Source organism: Haliotis asinina, chromosome 3 (assembly GCF_037392515.1).
Source record: "Haliotis asinina isolate JCU_RB_2024 chromosome 3, JCU_Hal_asi_v2, whole genome shotgun sequence".
In the NCBI taxonomy this organism is placed as follows: Eukaryota; Metazoa; Mollusca; class Gastropoda; order Lepetellida; family Haliotidae; genus Haliotis; species Haliotis asinina.
Genome location: NC_090282.1, coordinates 57,874,269 through 57,896,840, shown reverse-complemented (window position 1 = coordinate 57,896,840; position 22,572 = coordinate 57,874,269). Strand labels below are relative to the sequence as shown.

The window sequence follows — 22,572 nt, the reverse complement described above, 5'->3', positions numbered from 1 at the left end:
AATGCAAGATGCATTCCGATTACTTACTTAAGCTTTGTTCAAAGATATTATGGTTAAGCAGTTTTGTAATTACACTCCATGAAACATCACCCACAGACTCGCAGATGTGTGCGGCTGTGAGCAAGGGTTGCGGGGTAGGCAGAAGGGATTAAACAATGCAACTAGTCTATAACTCAGTTCATACAAACGGTTCATGAACCATAACGTAGAAACAGAATAGCACACAGTCCTTTCACATTGCCTGTGGACAAAAACAGTATAGTGTTCATGTTACCAACGACTTGTATGGAAAACTTACTGATGTGAAAGTATGCTGAGTCACGTATATTTGGCTTTTCATGTCGGATATCATTTTTATCTCACTCGATGGCGTCATTGATGGTTTCACTATGGGCCCAGCTTTTACATAGACTGACAGCAAGATGAAATGGGCAAATGTCATGCTCACAACGATAATGACTCTCAATGTGTTCCCGACATCAGGTATGAATTCGCTCAGTGCTATTTCATCCATGTGACATATTGATATTTTATATCACTACATTATTTTCCTCGCGGAAGCAAAATACGCACACCAACATTTTAACATGAGTATTTTTAATTCAACCAACTGTATCTTCACCCAGTCTTTTCCATTCAGAACAAACAGATTGCATACGTTACATTCAATAGACCACTGAAGCGGATTACAAAACAACTCCAGATGTATGACTCTCTGGGAGTTACGATCAGCCTAGACCCATGATCGTTTTGCTTTACGGCCGTATACCCGATCCAAAAAGCGTTCGTAACTTTACGACCTGTCGTAACTCTATAGTCTGTCATAAGGTTACGATTGACGAAGCCCTCCGAACGATATGTTGATCGGTGCCCAGCTGCTCTAACGATCTTAGCGTTGAAACAATCGTTCTTCACACACATTAACATAAGCCTCGAAGACAATCGTAGCATTAAGATCGCTTTGTGGATCCGGGCCCAGCTGTTACGCCAGCGTGTATACTCAGTGTGAACTCCGTAATTCAGCGTTCCGCTTAGTATGTAAAACACAGTTAAAGCCACAAGACTGCACTTGACGCGCCAGAGTTGACTGAGATGTTTCTCGCTCATGTCCACGTGACTGAACAGTGATGCTTTAGTGTGAGAATCGTGTTTATCGCGCATGGATGAAGACATTCCCGAACAATAGGCTCGTAGTGCTTATCATGTTTTATTACCCACGGATCACAGATAGGGTCTGTCGTAATAACAGACAAACCGATAAACAAGGACATCTCGCAATAATAAAGCTTACCGTTCTAGCGGATCACATGTAAACAAGCATTGTACTAATGTTAATCTTCTTTCTCCTCTCTCATCTGGGTGTGTGTGCCCTGTGGCTTTAAAACTTTGATGTTGACCTAATGGCTGGCAACTTTACCCACTGAAATGTTTCAGGGTAATTTTACAAAGGGAACACCCTCACAAACGGGGTTTGTATGTATAAATAGTATGTTCTATATCTCTTGATTCATTACCAAGCGGCGTTAACACCTATTCGATCACTAAATATCTGCAATTCTCAATAATGGGATTGTTGTCCTTTTCTTTTTCAGAAGATATGTTTACCTTTGACGTTTTACGTTTAGAAATCACGATCAGTCATTTCAGTTGAAGGGCTTGCACGACCTCCCAAGGGTAGATAACTCCGGCTAGTAAAGGACCACATCGTGGAAGGAGTTACGTCACATCTGACGCACAGTGAAATCAGCATCTTGAACACCCATGTGACATATCCACATGCAAGGTTTAAATTGTACAGTTGTTTTAGGGTCCAGGTTCACGGTACGTGTAATGATAGGATTGCTATAGTATTGTTGAAGATTAAATACATTCTGCATGGTTGCGTGTCTTTCGGTGAATGGGCCTGAGAATGTTTACTTGAGTTATTCCAGTAGGGCACACAAGGGGCGATTACTTCCAGCTTCAGTAGACCGATCGTCACATCGACACTAGACTTGCACAAGTCTGTAAGGTAATATTTTCATGATAGTTTATGTTTTAATATAAAATATATTAAACATCCCTCAAGCACTGGTGCCCTTGGAGCTGCGCACCGTCTGCCTACATAGATTTGCCTCTTTAAGGGATAGAATTACTGCCATCGGGACAACCTAGTCTGGGCTCAAATCGTCAGCGTTGTCACGAAAAGGTCCCATAAACGTGTCGTTTTGATTTAGGAGTAATTGAATTGTGGAAATGTGCTAGATTTCCACTTTAAGGATTGGCTTTCAGAGGATAAATAACCTTTTGACGCCTTGACTGCAGCGCCAGGCTATAACACGAGTCACATATTCTTTAAACATCACGATCTCTTGATACAGTCAGCATCAGCTTCTTTAGCCTCATCATCGAGGAAATACTTGTCCCAGAAAGCTGTACCATAGACTAACAACTAGTCTCTGAAATGAACATATTTTACTGAAAAATGTTCATAGTAAAAAACTAATAATATAATAAAATGGAACCCCGAGACTTTCTTCCTGAAGCTAAGGGAATCTAGACTTGTCACATTTTCTAAACTTATATGGGCTTTCTTGGATATATTTGCTTCAGGGTTTATACGACAGACTAGCTGTACCCAGGTTGTTTGTCCCGGCACAGGGGCTCATAAATAACACTGATGAAGCTGGAATATGTCTCGTGCATCATCTCAAACACTACATTCGCAAATATAATTATTGCCCTTGTTTCTTATTGACAAAATACGAGTAGACTGCAAAAGCAATAATTTTGTGTATCCCCTGAACGCTAAACCATACGAAATACATTCTCGCTTACACCCACGTCGTCTATAGTCTGTGTGGAACTGACCCTGACGATTTATTTTCATATCCACTGAGCCGTGCGCTTAAACGCTTAAGGTATCGTGTTACGAAAACAATGAATCAAATTGATAAACACTTTGTCACGATCCGATAAATATGAAAATTAGGTACCCTGCACAAGTACATATTCAATCAGATTTAGTAAGGCCTGTGCATCTAAACAATACTCATAAAACAGTTGCCGTATAATGCTGGAAGGTGTGTGGGTGTTTGAGTACACAAACATCTCTTCCAAACATTTGGCACTGTTCAGTTCCGCATGGTATTGTGCACGGTGTGTAGTCGCACCTCAGCAATTGAGATTATGCTGTCTAAAACATCGGTTATGTTCAAATTGTTTTTATATTGTAAAAAGAGTGTTGCACCCGTGTGTTTCCGATCGTGTGAACCGTAAGGTGTATATATACGTATCGGGAATATAAAGCCATATTATAGCATAACTTTCTGAATGTGTTGTTATTTTGTGATGTTTACGACAAAACGATAGATGAGAGGAAAGCGTAAAGAGACGCAGGTTTGGGACGTTCATTAATTCCGTGATTCAGCCTGCACAAGGTATGGGTCTGAAAGACAGAAACTTATGGCGAATTTAGGATTCGAACACCCAATCGTCTATATTTCTGCCTATGGTACACAACGTAGTGAATTTAGGCACTCTCCATTGCAAACTGCATATTACGTCAAGTGAGTATAGGGCCATGTGTGGAGTTTATGCCTTCGGTTTGATCACTTGTCATATATCGAGGTGCGATGTTGTGTCGTGGGCTCTTGTTGTGAGATGCTGTGTGATTCGATCTTATGTGGTGTGATGTGTGTGCTTTGTGATGGGTAATGATGTGCGGTGTGGTGTGATGTGTGTTGTTTTGTGCGGTGCGGTGTGGTATGGTGTGATGTGTGTGCTTTGTGATGGGTAATGATGTGCGGTGTGGTGTGATGTGTGTTGTTTTGTGCGGTGCGGTGTGGTATGGTGTGATGTGTGTGCTTTGTGATGGGTAATGATGTGCGGTGTGGTGTGATGTGTGTTGTTTTGTGCGGTGCGGTGTGGTATGGTGTGATGTGTGTGCTTTGTGATGGGTAATGATGTGCGGTGTGGTGTGATGTGTGTTGTTTTGTGCGGTGCGGTGTGGTATGGTGTGATGTGTGTGCTTTGTGATGGGTAATGATGTGCGGTGTGGTGTGATGTGTGTTGTTTTGTGCGGTGTGGTATGGTGTGGTCATGTGACGTTCAGTGTCCTGGGGTTTGGTTAGTGTGGAATGATGTGATGTAATGTAATATAGATATCGTTAACTCATACAAGGATATCAAAATTATTAGTGATATCCTTTTTTTATCTTTAATATCAGTAACGGACAGAACTGAATATATCTCTGTTTGAATTATCTCTGAAGTGATCATGCGTCAAGTGTAATTAAAGATACATGTAATGTGTTTGAGGATGTATAAAGTATTTCATGATATCTTTAACTCAGTTTAAGATTTCCAGCATAAGTATGTTCAAATACATAACACATTTATAATGGTCTCCATGCAGTCCATGCCCAAGGAATAGAAGTATCAGAAATTAAATAAACATATCTTCAGTTATTTAGAGATATCACAGAAATACTATTGATATATTTAACACAATTGAAGATATTAGTAATTTCTTAATAAATCTGAAACGGCATGCTATAAGTTTACACGTCTAAATCCATGCATCGAGACAGATCATTTGATGTCAGTGTCAAACGGGGAATTGATATAACTGTAGTAAAGTCTACGCAATCATGGCTCACGCACAGATAGTTCTTAGTTTATTCTGTCACGTCGTGGAAGAAGAATAGTGCATGTTAGTCCTCCCCAAGCCCGATGTACACAACCACCCCTGATGTCAGCATGACGCAGGTACAAGTCAAGTGAGACACACTGGCAAAGCAATGAAATTGTTACAAATATTCAAGAGCAGATATAGGTCTGAGATAAAACAGATTTTTCTTGAATGTGAAAGAAACCCAGTTCTTTACTGCTCTCAAATAGCTTTAAAATGCTGCCCCTTTTTACATTTTTCGAAATACCGGTCTCACTATTTCAGTTATGCTCATCTTGTATCAAATTCAGCTTTCAAAAGAAATTCGGTTACTGGATCGTGAGAATATCGTGATTGCCGATAAGATTATATTTTCTTTCTCTAACCGAATACCGCACAGTCCTGAACCCGGCGAAAGAAGTCGCCGTGTCGCGGACCGTATATTAAACGTATATACTGGTAACGAAAGAATGATTTGAATCTAACTAGTGTAGAAGTATCCGGGTGTAATCATTCAAGCATCTGCATACAAATTTTGTGTTGTGTGTTCAAGCATCTCTATAGACGTGGCTGGTGCGTACATTCAAGCATCTTCATTGGCGTAGCTGGTGCGTACATTCAAGCATCTCCATAAATGTAGCCGGTGCGTACATTCAAGCATCTCCATAGACATAGCTGGTGCGTACATTCAAGCATCTCCATAGATGTAGCCGGTGCGTACATTCAAGTAATCCCCATAGACGTAGCCGGTGCGTACATTCAAGCATCTCCATAGACGTAGCTGGTGCGTACATTCAAGCATCTCCATAGATGTAGCCGGTGCGTACATTCAAGCATCTCCATAGGCGTAGCTGGTGCGTACATTCAAGCATCTTCATTGGCGTAGCTGGTGCGTACATTCAAGCATCTCCATAAATGTAGCCGGTGCGTACATTCAAGCATCTCCATAGACGTAGCTGGTGCGTACATTCAAGCATCTCCATAGACGTAGCCGGTGCGTACATTCCAGCATCTCTATAGACGTAGCCGGTGCGTACATTCAAGCATCTCCATAGATGTAGCCGGTGCGTACATTCAAGCATCTCCATAGACGTAGCCGGTGCGTACATTCAAGCATCTCCATAGGCGTAGCTGGTGCGTACATTCAAGCATCTTCATTGGCGTAGCTGGTGCGTACATTCAAGCATCTCCATAAATGTAGCCGGTGCGTACATTCAAGCATCTCCATAGACGTAGCTGGTGCGTACATTCAAGCATCTCCATAGACGTAGCCGGTGCGTACATTCCAGCATCTCCATAGACGTAGCCGGTGCGTACATTCAAGCATCTCCATAGATGTAGCCGGTGCGTACATTCAAGCATCTCCATAGACGTAGCCGGTGCGTACATTCAAGCATCTCCATAGGCGTAGCTGGTGCGCACATTCAAGTATCTCCATAGACGTAGCTGGTGCGTACATTCAAGCATCTCCATAGACGTAGCTGGTGCGTACATTCAAGCATCTCCATAGACGTAGCTGGTGCGTACAATCAAGTATCTCCATAGACGTAGCCGGTGCGTACATTCAAGCATTGCCATAGACACAGTTGATGCGTACATTCAAGCATCTCCATAGACGTAGCTGGTGCGTACATTCCAGCATCTTCATTGGCGTAGCTGGTGCGTAAATCTACACATTGCCATAGACGTAGCTGGTGCGTACATTCAAGCATTGCCATAGACGTAGCTGGTTTGTACATTGATGTACCTCCATAGAAATTATGTGCGCTGTCAAGCTGTCTGTTTGACCCACTTTATTAACTCAAACTATTAGTCCATTGCATTGAATATGTTCACTTTTAATGTTTCATTAAACAAAAATGGAGAATTGTTTATGTGTGCTTTTGTACTTGTTAACCGATACTTGATTTTATCAAAGTGAATAAAATTAAATTTATATTTAGCATCCTGGCGTTCTGGCTAGTTAAGGAAGCATAATTAGTTGTAGAGATTAGGGAGGTGGTTTGTTGTCAGACCACAATAATCCTTAATTATTGCCCCCTTTACAAAAGCATTTTCGCTGGACTTCTACAAATGAAATTCTATATTATATCGTTTCATGAAAATGCTGATTTACAATTAACCGAGCTGTACAGCCCAGACCTCTTTGTCGAAGACTGCTCTCTTCGACTGCCAAGATTTCCTCAACTTTGTACAAATATTTCTTACCTGTTTAACCTAAGTAAATAGCTATGAAGAGGCATAACATACAAATATATAGGATAACAGAAAATACTATACTTTGGGGTTATTTTTCCGTAACCGGCCTTCACATTTTCGCCATCTGGTTGTCAAGACATGTATAATCACTGTCACCACTGCTTTTGTTCGTTATTTCACAGAACAAAGAACAATGTAATCAATGACCTGATCACTGAAGCACGTGGCATTAGTACGAGGAAGTATGGCGCGATGTCGCCCAGGAACCAACCCCAACCCCAACAGCACGACTGATGTCTCGAGTATTTTCAAGCATAGATTTCTGAGAGATTAGATTAATTTCTGGTATGTGCTTCTGGTCTTTCGTGTAAAGACAATGTGACAAAGAATGCGGATATTATTAATGACTAGCCCTTCCTTATTTTCATTAGAATTTTAAAAATTAATTTCCTTTCATTCATGCCGTAACTTCGCGAGATTTCAGCTTTACGATGGCGGGATGTGTAGAACAGAATAAACAACCCATGCAAAGATCAGTTATGGTGATCATCAAAAGAAACGCTACTACTTCCTTGTCAAGTTTTTAAATAGAAGACATAAATACGAATGCTTACTTTTACGAAATTCATTTTTTCTCCATTTGCGTTTCTTTTGCTGTTCAGTATATTTACGCAGTATATTCAGATTTGGTAATGGTTTAACGCCGCTCAATATTCCTGCTAAATAAATGACAGTGGCCTGTAAATAATCGAGTCTGTCAATCCAGTGACTGACTCCAGAGTATCGATTTCCACAACTATGACACGATAATAAGCATCAACCAATACAAGTCAACGAGCCTGACAACGCAATACAGTTGGCCTCTTATGACAAGCATAGGTTTGTTCGTTGTTTTCCACCGCACTCACCAATATTCCAGCCACACAGCCGCGGTCTGTGAACGATAGAAACTGGACCAGACAATCCAGTGATCGACATCATGAGCATCGTCCAAGTAAGCAAATCTAACCACCCATACCGTCAGTTGCTGTTTACATGCATGGGTTGCTGAAGTTGAATTCTAACGCGGATCTTCTTGAACGACAAGCACAGAGAAGTCGAAAATCTTGAGCCGGGTAACGAACTAGGTTTGATCGTCAAGAAGTCCGTAAACACCTGCATCACATTGTCATTTATGTGGCTATTCTAATAAAACTACATATCTATGGCTCCAGGAATTAGCACTGGCTTTTCATTTGGGTTTAATGACGTGTGCCGTTATCTGCGGAGAACAGCATGCTTGTGTAGAGTCTAATTGTTATGATAAGGATCACCTATGTATACTTCTATATCTTTGTACCTTTTATGTTCCTTGATGGAATGCTATGCAATAAATATCTCATCTTATCTTATCTTATCTTATCTTATCGTATCAGCTCAAGTTTACAAGAAACGGCATGAATCTTTTCAAGATAATTAACGCTTGGCATCCACGAGCTCCCATTTTTTCTCATTGGTAGCGTCCCTGTATCAGTACTGAACAGCGAGGAGACACCACACTAATGGTGGGTTCTTTCCGTGGGTGTCAGTTCCTGGTCTGAACCATCTTTCTGTTTATATTTCTCCCTTTTCAACCCTATCAAGACCATTGCTTCTTTTAGCTCTGTAGGATGACATTCAATCTGCTACACTGTATGGTATACCTCATTCTCGATATCTCCGATAAGTCTCTACCTGGAGATAACGAGGATGGGTATACCTGTACCTCACTCTTTTTCACGAGCAACACACCTAAGCAGTTGATGTATGTAATTTCAGTCTAATTGTCCACATGGGTTGCCAAATGATTAAAGTGTTCTTTAACATACGGGTCCGATTCTCCACATCGGTACAGCTTGTGAAGCCCATTTCTGGTGATGTCCCCAAGGTGTCTGGAAAGCGGCGTAAAACTGAACTCTCTTACTCACACATCTTGCACAACTTAGCTTGTTCTGGCGGGAAACAAGTGGAACCGAGGGACCCAAGTCTTCAGAAATTACCCGTGCGGCACGTGGTTATCCCCGTGAGCTGTGCTCGACTCACCCACACATCACCACGTTGTACAGAGCCTAGAGTGTGCTAAATGCCAATCTTTCACCATTTCATGTTCAAAAAATAACATTTCGATGTAAAACCAATTTGTGTGGTCTGGACAGAATTTCTCCTAATTTTGTTGAAACTTATGCCGATGGAAAATGTGTTAACTTGGATTGCATTACTCGCAATAGACGCCTGACACCCTGCAAACCTCACTGAGCAATAGGAAAAACAGCCTGCAGACGACATTATGGAGAGCAGACGACAATTTACAGCTTTTCGTCCCAAACGTGCAAGACATCAACTCTGAGCTGGGAAACCAGGATAGTCGCAGAAAAACGGAAGGAAAAGAAAGGGGTTTATGTTTCAGCATTGAATAGCATAATAAGTGTGATTGTAAAAGGTGGGTGGGTTTGATTATTCGCAGAAACCTTCCCATTGCACCACATTTGTTCAGTTCGAGAAAAGGTTACATGTAATCAAAATGTCATCCTGTGTCAATAAACCAGAGGGTTTAAATGTGGGACCGCGTGTCTGTTGCATGGCATTACATTCGTGAAACAATTTCTGGCCACTTGGCAAGATAAATGCAGGGCAAAATATTCCATTACATAATAACCAACTGTAAATGTGTAAGTAATGGGTTTCAGTCCTTTGTAGTATTGTGCCACTTTCAATGACAGATGACAATTCCACATCCGTTATTAAAAACTGCGTACAATGTGCAGGAACTAATATCGGATGTCAGGACTAAAATAATAAATGTTTCAAAACGAACATTCATGCCAGTAATGGCTGTTGCTAGAACACCATGCCGGATATAATAGATATTATCTAGATAGTGTCTCAATCAGTATATATCTGCAACATTATCCAGGGCTAATACAGTATTGAGCTAGTGCGATAACATCAGTATCACATTGCAGTTCTGACTTTCAGAGGATTTGTGACTCTACCCATCCTTGCAATTTGTTGGCTTGAGAATAATGAATAAGGAGGAAATGCCTTGAAATCTCAAACTAAAAATAGTGATACTGCACTTTCGAAACAATACATTTTGGTCATTAAACCAGGAAATGGGAACTTGAATTGTATTTGATGAAGCAGTCTTTGTCTTATACTTTTTATCCCTTTAAAAGTGTTCAAAGCAATTGGGCTGACAAGATGGGGCAGATCAGGTTCTGTCAGGCAAAATCCTGCCTGATGCAGTAATATACTGCATCTGAACAGACTTAAAAAGTAAACAATTCAACAGTTCTTCTTGTATGTGCTGCTTGCAGAAACATGGCCCTTTTCATCAGACTGTCCACAGACGAACAGGATCAAAATTCAAATTGGTGTAAACAGAGAAACTGGCCTTGACCTTTGACAAGACCTTGGACATGCATGCTACTGATAAGAATTTCAACTATTTCACTGATTGAAAAGGCTTCTTTGCTCATGAATTAAACAAACATTCTAGATTTCAGTTAGACTTCAGCTGGTAGTTGAACCTGACTGTGAGTCTCTCTGAAGTGTAGTGGCACAAGTTACAGACGCTGATGATTGACCTTGACTGTGTCTGTCTGCACTAGCAGCAACAAGCATGAGGTAACTGTAATTTGTTGGCAATACTACAGCACACACTTTTCAGTTCAAATGTTGATGCACATTCTGGTAGATAACTGTATTCATTATTTACTCAGGAGTTAAAGATAATTTTGCAGTGGTTGTGCAGAGCATCAATTGCTACCTGGAATATTCCTGTCAGAGCATCGCTTGTTCAAATTGACCACACAGCCCCTTGTTCATCTTCACACCTTCTTTTCTAGATTGGAAGGGTAAGATCTTCTTGTCTTAGAAATGACATTGTCTGACATTTATGACTGACTTATGTCCCGGTGTGGCTTTGGTGGTAAAACTGAGGTCTTGTTCAGAATTGTGGACGTGTTCTTGGTCCAAGCACTATCTCGTAAAGTATTCAAAGAATATCTTCAATAGACTGAGGACAGTGATGAGGATGTTGGTAGCAGAGTGTAATGAAGCACTGTACCCTACATGACCATATGTAGGGCATTTAAAATAATGGTAGCAAGTACACTGTGTCCTCCTCATGACCACTCCTAGCTAATGAAGGAGAAAATCTTATTTATGCCGAAAAAGATTTGGGGACGTTCATTTTGCCTGAAAACTGACCATATTTTTTTCCCTAAAATACTTGAAATAATCTGAATTTTCTTTTTCAGGTTTTTATAGGAAATATTTGATTTTTAGTAAAACATTGATCATTCTTTTTTGATTTTGCTGCCCCCCAAAAATTTTAATCTCCTAAGAATCTGTGTTTGTTCAGTAGAACCAAAATCGGCATGCTGAATTCCCTTTAGTGCAGACTACTGATTATTAAGTCTCTTTCTAAAATCACAAAACTCTTCACTAAATAAATAATTATTTATTTTGATTCTTCATAAGAAATACATTCATTGTCAAAACTCCAATGTTACTCTTCGGAAATTCTCCCATGTGGCACATACAATGTAAATCACAAAACATGTATGAAATCATATACAAGACTATAACAGTGCAATCATGAGCAGAGTCCAGTTAAATGGACCACCATATATGTAATGTTACAAACCCCGAATACATCAACATCCCATGACAACACGTGATTCTACAACACTACATCAACCTAATGTCACCCTAACATACTAAGTAATCTCCCTCCATGTCTCAGTATGAACATTAACAAATCGATGACTTAAATGGCTATGTGTTACACATTGGAAGGAAAGGAAAGAAAACAGATGTATATTAGGCCAGACCAATGATATTTCTTGTTTACAGATTTGTCCTCAGAAAACCTAAAAATAAAATCACCAAAGTAATATTCCTTTCACGTAATAAAAGTCCTTTACTTTTGTTAAGTTATAAAGTGTATATGGGACAAAACACAAAATAAAAAAGATTTTTCTTGTAAGTTTACAGTTTGGGTCAATGAAAATATTAGGAATAGGGAAAATTATATCTTAGTTTTCTTATTCTTGAAAAAATATGACCCACATCCATAAAACATAAATAGAATTGATCTGGCCTTATTCAGAAAGCTACTTTCTTGTCATAAACATCTACAACTCATTGTTATGGACATCAGTTCATTCTAACTTCCAAGTGTGAGTAAGAGAGCATGGTTTTATGCTGCTTTCATCAGTTTATCAACAATGTCACAGCACGGGCCACCTGCAATGGGCTCAATGATGCCAAGTAGAGAATTATACATGAGACTTCAGTAGGATGAGCAAATGCTTTATCTACACTGATAAAACTTTTCCTCAAAGAGTGTTGAATAGGCATTCAAATTAACATGTAATGATAATGATTAACATGTAAAATAATCCTTGATATTTGGCACAATTTCTAACTTCCTGTACATGGAACTCAGTTCAGGAAAATGTACAATTCTATTGACACGTCTAGAACTTTTCTAAGGACATATACAAAAACTATTCCTCATTCAATCTATTGAACATCACCAATGCTTCCAAGACTAGGCTACTCAGAAATACCTTGCTATGTTACTTTCCCCCTTATTTCTCAACATAAAAGTTCTAGTTTTTGTCAATGCAAACATAAAACATGCCCAAAACATTCTTGCTAAATATATATATATATATATCTTTATACAGAAGATGTTTGGCCTGTAGCAAACCGCTAACAAGCCTTTGGCGCCAAAAACTAAATTCCTTCCTAATCAGGCATACAAAAGAAACTGTATCGACAATGAGTGAACCACAAGCAACATTTGACAAATTTGCTCACAAAGTAGATGTCTGGCTTAGCATGAAGATGATTAACAGTGAAAATCACGCACACACAATTATATGACACAGGAGTCTTTTTCCTCCACAACCAATGTAACCAGCAGAGTTAAAACTGTCCACACAGATCAGCAGTGGTATGGGGAAGCTGACCAACACTTTCATCATCAGATGGTCTGAGACAGGGAGATATCTTCACTACAAGACAGACTGGTAGCAACCACCTTTAATATTAGTAATAGTTAAACCTGACAAGAACAACCTGCTGTACATGTCTGAAACCACTAGAAATCCTAGCCGAGCAAACCCATATTTTATAACTGCTATATAATGCTACATTGTGAAACAAATCACAGCTAACTCAAAGAATGGCTGGGTCAGTAATAAATTCAACACATGGCTGCTATAGCTGCAAGAATGAAAGATGACAAGTTACCATGCGACAGGCTAAATCCAGTGATCTTTATGTTTCTGTTACATATTTGAATGGTTTCGACCAATTACTGCTGCATATGTATTAGAGGCATGGCTACTGGTAGAGACTGGCTGACCTGTATTATACCATGACTATGGGATAAATGATCATTTCCCCTCAATATTTACACCCTCAGACAGAGAAAGCCTTGTTTTGTTTACAATGAAGACAACTGACAATGAATCATTCGTGACACTTTCATTGAGACTGTTTTAAGAATACTTCACACATATCTCTTAACAGGCTGTTAATATTCACAACCAAAGCTGACATAAATGGATGGCATTGTAACCTTCTCAAGATAAATGATGAAAACATAAGTAGAGTCTGAAATTCTGTAACATGAAATGGAAGTGTGACCTAGCTGCTATGATTGAGTCATTTTAACAAATATAAAACTTTGGAAAAATTATGATAAACTGGTGATGAGGCCTTTAATTTAAAAGTTTCATACTTGAGCAAGGAGACTCGCATTGTAAACCAACTACTTATTATTTCTATGCAAACTGGTTACAACAGCCTGCCTGTTTAGTGGAACCACTGATGCCAGATCATTTTCTGTTTTTAGTGAAACATTGCGATTTAGTGATTTTAGAAATGCTGATAAGGCCTCATGTGACATTTGTCTGATGCACGTTACTCATCTAATGAGAAGATGCCTTGATAAACATTTAGACAGAAACATTCCCTCTGTGAGACACTGATGTGTATATGATTGATGCTAGAGATGAATAACATTGCTCAAAGTGAGTGAGACACAACTATGAATTGATGCACAACCAAGAATTAACTTGCATGAAGTTCATACTTTTGCAGTATATGCTGGACCCCTAATAACATTTGGCTTATCTTTCAAGTGTTATAGGCACGTGCACATGAAAGAATGTCGTTTCCTTCAGCCTTAACACACATAACCATAAAAACTACAAAATATGAATCTGGGTGTACAAACTTCATCAAATGAAAATATGAGACAGAAAACATCTTTGTCGTGCTAAAAATGCTTTTGCAACTTAACCTAATGACAAATTTTTCTTCATTATCTAGGTAGTGATATGGAAGGAATAGAGTGTATGGTAACTTCTTATTTATGCTTGCCTAATTCTAATAACGCTGAGCAACACTCAACCTGCCCTAAGGCAGCAAATGAATATGTACAGTATGGTATGGACTCAGAGAGTAAAGTATTCTTATTTACATCACATTCCATTCTGCTGGGTGTGTACCATTTAAAAAGCATAGTATAAGCTCATAAAATTATCCCTGTGCCATAAATTGGAAAAATACTTTCTTAATCTAATACTTCTGTACCCAAAAGAAGGCATCTTTAATACCATATTAATACAATGGAGATGAAGCTAGTTTCTCTCTGGTTACTATTAATTCTGAGAGTCTTCAAGAACAAATAAACTTTAAACTGACCTTTCCGTCCAAACATGCCAAATGTATATGTAGGTCTTTCAGTGCTTCTTTTTCATGAAAATCACATGGCTATCATCAACATTATAACATTATAAAAGACAGGCATTTAAAAAAAACATGAATATATTTCAATGTAAAAACAAGCCTATACCAAATTGATTTTTGGTGAAACTTTACCCACGACTATCCACGGCATTCTGATACTAAATACACCTTCAAGAGCAAGTTAATAACATTTGTAAATTAAAAAGGGAATATGAGCACTTCATAATTTCCTCAACAAAAAAGCTTCAAATGGAGTATTTATGAAGTGACATGATTCTGACGTTGAAGTGGTTGGATGGATTTAACATGTGCAGAGGTCTAGAGCAGTGCTAATTATGTACACATGTAAGCTGTGAGAATTCTCAAGGCAATTTACACTACAAAAGCCTACATAATGGACGTCTACGTGTCTACATCTACGTCATTCCCACAGGCACACCATTCCTGTCATTCAAAGCTTTCAATTAATCTAGAAATACTACATTCACAAAGCATAGCATCATGCACATTAATCACACTTGAATGAAGATAACAAATATACATCTTCCAGCTTCTCATATTTTGTTCTGTAAATAACATTTGTTCCCCATTTGTGGTAGCTCTACCACTCCCAATCATGGTAATGGATACACAATGTAACATTCTTGAGCAAAACAGGACAAAGCAGCATATGAACAAATTCTACAATTTTACAAACATAAAAAACATTCATCAGTAGATCAACAGGCACATATTGTCTTTAGTAGATGAACACTGAAGTACTTGAAGCCTGTAAAATATCTGCCTGTAAAATGTCCCCCTGTACAACCCCACCAGAACCTGTAAAGTACATGCAGAGCAAATTGCAATTAATGTCCCCAGTGAGATCCTAAGTTGGATGTTCATTAGGATCGCACATCCAGTGAATGCTTCTCGTGGCGCCGCATGATGTCGTCTTCACTGTATACTGTTTCCGCCATTTGCCACACTGACCCGTAGCTCTGGGCTTTGGAGTTGATGCACATGGTCATCTGATTTGTCTCCAGACTAGCATCACACTCTATTGGGTGGAAAGCATGTGTCATTCCTGGGTCTATAGAGCGAAACACTGTGATATTGCTTTCAATGAATTTAGTGTAGAGGTCCACATCCTCTTTCCCCCAGCCCTCTATGCTGAGATCAAAGCCCCCTACGGACAGCATGTCACTGCGATACATGGCAGCAATGCCAAAGCCAAACTGTCTCCAGTAGCCTGTGTCATGATGGAAGTCATATGGCTTGATCACACAGTTGTTGGTGCTTGTGCACACACAGTGCAGACTGTCATCCTGGCACACTGTTGTTGGGTCGAACTGGCTGAACACAATGGGGAAGTACACCTGGAAGCCTTGCTTAGTGTTCAGGCGAATGCGATTCAAGGCATCTCTCCTCAGAACAATGTCCACATCTATGAAATACAACAATGCATCACTCTTGCATTTTGAAGCTCCCAACTCCAATCCCCTACCACGATTGAAAGCACCGTTTGCTTGTATGATCTCGATGTTATTGCCACCATATTTCCTTTGATACTTCTGAAGCAGATCAATGCTCCGCTCCAAAGCCATGTCTTCTTTTTCACTGTTGAACAACACCACATGAAGATGCACATTTTCACCAGACTTAAAACACACCTCCTCAATGTTTCGCATAAAGCGCTGAAATATTTTTAATCGTCCAGCAAGAGGCATTATAAAATGAATTGTTTCTTTTCTTTTGTCTAAAGCTTTCAGATCATCTGATCCACCAGCTATCTGCCTGAACAAGTTTATCACTTGTCCCCCAACACTTGGCCTTGGATGATATTTGGGAATCTCCTCAATGAACAACACATTCATAAAGGATTGCTGCAAATAAGCATGGCGACGCACAGGTACTGTCATTTTGCGGCCTTTGTGTTTGCGATATATGAGCAATAAGTCAAGAATGTAATCTGCCCCAAATAAAGGGTTAGTCCTCCTATAACCATACAGAATTTCTTTAAAATCTATAGTCCTCCCCCTCTGACGAGCATTTTTATTCACTAACTGCATGACTTGCATGACAACATCATCCAAAGCCCCTGACAACGATGCTTCCATTCCCCGCTTTGGATTCAAATGATTATGAGAATATATAGGCTTTTTCAAAAAGTCCCAAGTGAGCACTTCCTCCTCTGATTTTGGTGGGTATTTATTGAGCGAGGGCAAGATGCCCAGCTTGTTGTCCACGATGTTGGACTTCTGCAGTCCAAGCAGCTGCTCCATCATGGTGACCTCCCGGATCAGCCGCAGCTCCTTCTGATGCAGGTTCATGATGATGGTGGACTGGATATGGTTGTAGATGCGGTACTGATACACTGGGTCCTTTACTGGGTGCAGGGTCACAGCCTTCTCAACCTCCTTGCTCTTTAGTGTCTTCTTGAAAGATCCTTTGTCCTCTTTGTAGTTCTGGTATAGAATCTGCTGCATCTGAAACAACAAAATTGGTTCATGTATATAATATAACAAGATACAAGAGGTAGCTTAACAGAAATACCGAAAGCCATTAATCTAAAAAAAGCCTGAAATTCCAATTTGAAAAGCAAAGCATGCCTCAGGATTTAAAACAACAACCAGTCTAAACCTCTTCACCTTCTCTAATTACAGGAGTAAACTACAGTGTCTGAGTAAACAAGATATATCAAACAGCAGTTGTAAACAGCAATGTCTTGATTCATCTATTTTCAATGCCACATGACGCCATATTGAAACCAACATTGGTCATTGCAGATGTAAGCTATTCTGCAGTCATGTCTGTAAATCAGGTTTTTGTGACTTAGCATTGTATCAAATATCCGAAAAGAGGCTTGGACTTCGCTTGGACTTCGCTGTGACCAGAACAATAAACACTTGACCTTGGGTCAGTCACAGGGGATAATCTGGCCCGTATAACAACAACAGTAGTATGGTGAATACAAACTGTTGGACTGTTCAACAGCAGTTGGAAATACATCTTGCCTCTTTATCACCAAGCATACAACAAGTAAACACTCTGGCAGAGCAACTCATGTAGCAGGGAACATCAACCTCAGGACAAAAATGGTTTGTTTCAGACACTAAGTATAAGGAAGGACCAAATGGTCTCAAGACTGTGGGCATCACCCTTTTGCAATATGCGAGGATACGTTTAGTGGATATAAAGAGTTTTTCTTTATATATGTCTAAGTATGTCTACTCAGGCCCCAACCAAATGCACTGTAATTTAAAATAAACTTTTGGTCTTGGATAACCAAAGCAGTTGAATTTTAAACTACAATGAATATGTTGTGTAAGACAAGTTTACACACATGTACAGTGGTACACATAGAATGACTAAACATGTCTTGCTGAATTATCAACCAATCTCAATGTTTAATACTACAGTGAATAATGAGATGTAGATGATGTTAGCTGTATGAATGTAGCTTTTGAAGGTGTTGACATATCTTTCTCGTTGGTGACATATCTACAGAATTCACTTCAAGCTGTACAAGTCCATAACCACTAACTGAAGTCATTGACAAATTTCAAGGAAGAAAGTGTTTTCATGAAGAAAGCTTTAACATCTTCAGTATGTCAATGGAAGTAAATTTCCCTAGAAACCCAATGCTGTATCTACTGACACTGTATCCGTAACATGTGAGACTGATCAGCTCTCCCAGCTTGTTTAAGGCTATTAGGCCTGGCTAAAACAAGTATTGCTGACTGGGGACTTGTCTGCTGCATTTCTTTCAGAGCAATCACTCCAACAAAGATGGTAATGTTTTCATTACAACCCATACCTCCTCACTTGACCTATGCTGGGAGGAATCCTTGCCACAAGTTGTCTTGTACCTACATGTGCTGTGTACAAAGGTTAGATGTCTTACACATGGACACTGTATACAGGATCCCCACCATTCACCAACTTTTTTCTCCTGGGTCCAGATCCAAAAAAGTGTTTGCAGTGTGTAGGGCTACCGTAACTACACCATTTATCATAGGCTTACAAATAACATAGTGCTACAAACTGTAGATCAGGCCCTGGTTACCATGTAAGTATTACAGCCGTGTTTATCAAACACCTGGGGAATATCATGTGTAACTGGAGTAGCATCATACTATTAGTCATAATTTAGCCAAACACAACTTTAGCATACTATTCAAACATAACCACTAGCAATGACAACTTGTAGACATTAAAAATTGGGTGCCTCTGTATACATATGCAAAGCAGTCTGTTCATAATTGTTGCTAAAATCTGAAATATCTAAGTTGGGTTAAAGGGCCAATCATTCATTTATTAGAAAGATCATCCTGCTGAGTTAAAATACACTCCTTTATGATTTTGTTATCTGACACTATTTTCTCAAAGCCAACCATTACATGTCCAGTACTGAATTCCTAGCCTAATGAGGAGCAGTCCGGCCCTTTAAATGTTAGGATAAGCAAAACTTGTAAAGAACTGTGTCCACTCAAGTCAACAATGCTGGCAAATGTGCAGCAGATTGACTTCTCCTGGAAACACTTGGCCGTCTGCTCCTGGCCTACATCTCAGTGACTGCGGCACTGTACAATCTGGGCGATGTGATAGAAAACAGTAAAGAGAGCCCTAAAACTGGAGTGGGAGGCAAGTGACAAAGAATGCCTTTACTATTACATGGTAGCACATGGCCAACCCTTGCACTGTTCACATGTGTGATCCACCTTCTGGTTACCCTAGTCACTTGCTGCTTCCCTTCGACACAAACAGGATGGCCTACTTCAGGCCCCTGCTGACAAGATGACCAACTACAAAACTGCAGAGCTTAGGAGCCTGGTAGATAAAAGGCAGTTGCACCATGGTGGAGTATACTTATCTCCCTTGATGGCTGTGAAAATACACCCCTAGAACAGCTTTCATATATGCAAGACATGGCATACAGAGCATTTCATCAGTCATCATCAAGTGCTCAGCATAAGCCTGTTATTCCATATAGGTAACATTAGCTGTTGCAATAGTGAGTTTATATTTAAGTTTAAATTTCACTCTGCAATATTCCAGCTATATGGCAGCGATCTGTAAATACGCAAATCTGGATCAGGCAATCTAGTGATTGATATCAGCATGCATCTTGAGCACTGACCCCTACAAACAACACAGTGACCACCGGATACCCATGGCCACCTCTTACAGCAAGCATGGGCTGCTAAAGACCAATTATAACCTTATGAGCAAGTGAGTGACTTTAGTTTTACGCCACTTTTATCACTATCCCAACAATATCATAGTAGAGGACACCAGAAATGGGTTTCACACAATGAACCAATGTGGGAAAACAAACCAAGCCTTTGGTGGGACAAACACATACTTTAACCACTAGGCTACCCTACTGCCAATTCTTAAACCTGGAGCATTAGTCTGTTGATAAACACATCTCAAAACACTACATCATTGTTCAACATTGTACAACAAACAGCCTTTGCTGTATATCCTGATATCAATCAAATGAGCAGCCTTAAACATACACACACATGCATATGATCCAACGTCAAATTAATCTTTATAATACATGTACTACTGATACAGCTCTTAACTTTAAACACTGAGAGACAACCTGTCAAATAATGCATGGTTCCACATGTTAAGTAATTACTTATCGCATGAGAACATCACAAAACAAGCTCTTGATCATAATGTGAAACCCTCTCATATGGTGCATTTTAGAATATTGTTCATAGCTTGACATAGCTTTACATCGTTCTTCTTTACTAAATGTGTGTATCATTTTACTTATCTCAAGATGAAACGCGTTAAGACTTATGGAAAGCATAGACTTGTGTAACAGTTTTTCAAGGAAAACATAAAATTTCATTTTAACTATTAGGTCAACCACTGCCCCTAAAAACAATTATTCAGAGTTAATTGAAAAAATATGGAAATAATGGACATGTGTTTTTAATGTGATCATTTCAAGAGAAAAATCTAAGTTATTGCAGTGTTAGGAGATTGTTAAACTTGGTGGATAGGCTTTCCATATAGTCTTAATTACGGAATGCTATTTCTTGCATTTAGCATACATTTTCCTCATACATACAGCTGTGTAGAGAGGTGTGTGCAGAATCAATGCAATAATGAGTTTTGATCAGGTCAAAAGCAGGACATGTCATATCATCGAATATGCACTCAAGTACGCAAGTTAATCCTGTTATTAGGTTAAAGTGAGTGAGTGAGTGAGTGAGTGAGTGAGTGAGTGAGTGAGTGAGTGAGTGAGTGAGTGAGAGTGAGTGTGTTTGTTTATACATGGCATTGGCCTGTAAACAATATTCTGGACAGAACAATCCAGTGATCAAAAGCTTGAGAACTGATCCACCTATCTTGTTGGAAAATGTGTCCAGTGTGTATTTGGACTTACATTTGTCAGCTGTTTTATTCACATTGTTTCAAATTTCAGTCTACATTCTACATCCATTTTGATGAAATCATGAACTGATTGCCAGATTGTCAGATTGCATCAATCAACTACAGTTAAACACAACTGTGTCGAACTCTGATAACTAGATATCTTGGTTGTCTCAATATAATTTCTCAGTCCTGGTAAAATCCTTTATTATTTAGCATTATTTGATTTCTTTTAACTCCATACAGATGTCTCGATATTTCGGATATCTCAATATGATTTCATGGACCCGACAAGAGAAAGTACCCTTGTAACTCTATATTTGCATGTAATGTCGATATACACCTCCCTTTCTCTGACAAATACCCATGTGAACAGTGACACACACACTGCGGCATGAATCAAATGTAGCAGTAGTGCCAGCTAATTGAGTTGTAGGTGTCACTTGTTTGTTTATCTGTTATTAGGATGTACTCTCAACTTTAACTTAACACTCTAGATACAGTATTGAATGAAAACACAAGCAACCAACGCCACTGACGTCCCAACTCAATTTGTTTTCTCTTTCCTTTCTTTCATGTTGGTATGCCATGACAGTGACACTGTTCACAGGTCACCCTGTCCTGTTAGGTCTGTGTGGAGCCATGACAGTGACGCTGTTTCCAAGTCACTCTGTCCTGTCAGGTCTGTGTGGAGCCAAGTACGGTGATGTTTCCAGGTCACCCTGACCTGTCAGGTCTGTGTGGAGCCATGACAGTGATGCTGTTTCCAGGTCACCCTGTCCTGTCAGGTCTGTGTGGAGCCATGACAGTGATGCTGTTTCCAGGTCACCCTATCCTGTCAGGTCTGTGTCGAGCCAAGTACGGTGATATTTCCAGGTCACCCTGTCCTATCAGGTCTGTATGGAGCCAATACGGTGATGTTTCCAGGTCACCCTGTCTAGTCAGGTCTGTGTGGAGCCATGACAGTGACGCTGGTTCCAGGTCACCCTGTCCTATCAGGTCTGTGTGGAGCCAAGTACGCTGATATTTCCAGGTCACCCTGTCTCAGTTCTGTGTGGAGCCAGTATGGTGATGTTTCCAGGTCACCCTCTCCTGTCAGGTCTGAGTGGAGCCATGGCATTGATGCTGTTTCCAGGTCACCCTGTCCTGTCAGGTCTGTGTGGAGCCATGACAGTGATGCTGTTTCCAGGTCACCCTATCCTGTCAGGTCTGTGTCGAGCCAAGTACGGTGATATTTCCAGGTCACCCTGTCCTATCAGGTCTGTATGGAGCCAATACGGTGATGTTTCCAGGTCACCCTGTCTAGTCAGGTCTGTGTGGAGCCATGACAGTGACGCTGGTTCCAGGTCACCCTGTCCTATCAGGTCTGTGTGGAGCCAAGTACGCTGATATTTCCAGGTCACCCTGTCTCAGTTCTGTGTGAAGCCAGTATGGTGATGTTTCCAGGTCACCCTCTCCTGTCAGGTCTGAGTGGAGCCATGGCATTGATGCTGTTTACAGGTCACCCTGTCCTGTCAGGTCTGTGTGGAGCCATGAGTGACGATGTTTCCAGG

At 40.0% G+C, this 22,572-nt stretch overlaps 1 protein-coding gene across 1 annotated transcript in view; it reads right to left on the bottom strand.

Annotated features, from left to right (window-relative positions):
• Positions 1–11,318: 11,318 nt before the first annotated feature.
• Positions 11,319–22,572, bottom strand: part of LOC137278223 (chondroitin sulfate synthase 1-like) — a 56,214-nt gene continuing 44,960 nt past the window's right edge. Inside the window, exon 2 of the mRNA XM_067810441.1 lies at positions 11,319–17,109. Coding sequence (XP_067666542.1) covers positions 15,526–17,109 — 1,584 coding nt within the window. The 3' untranslated portion in view covers positions 11,319–15,525. The remainder of the gene's footprint in view (positions 17,110–22,572) is intronic.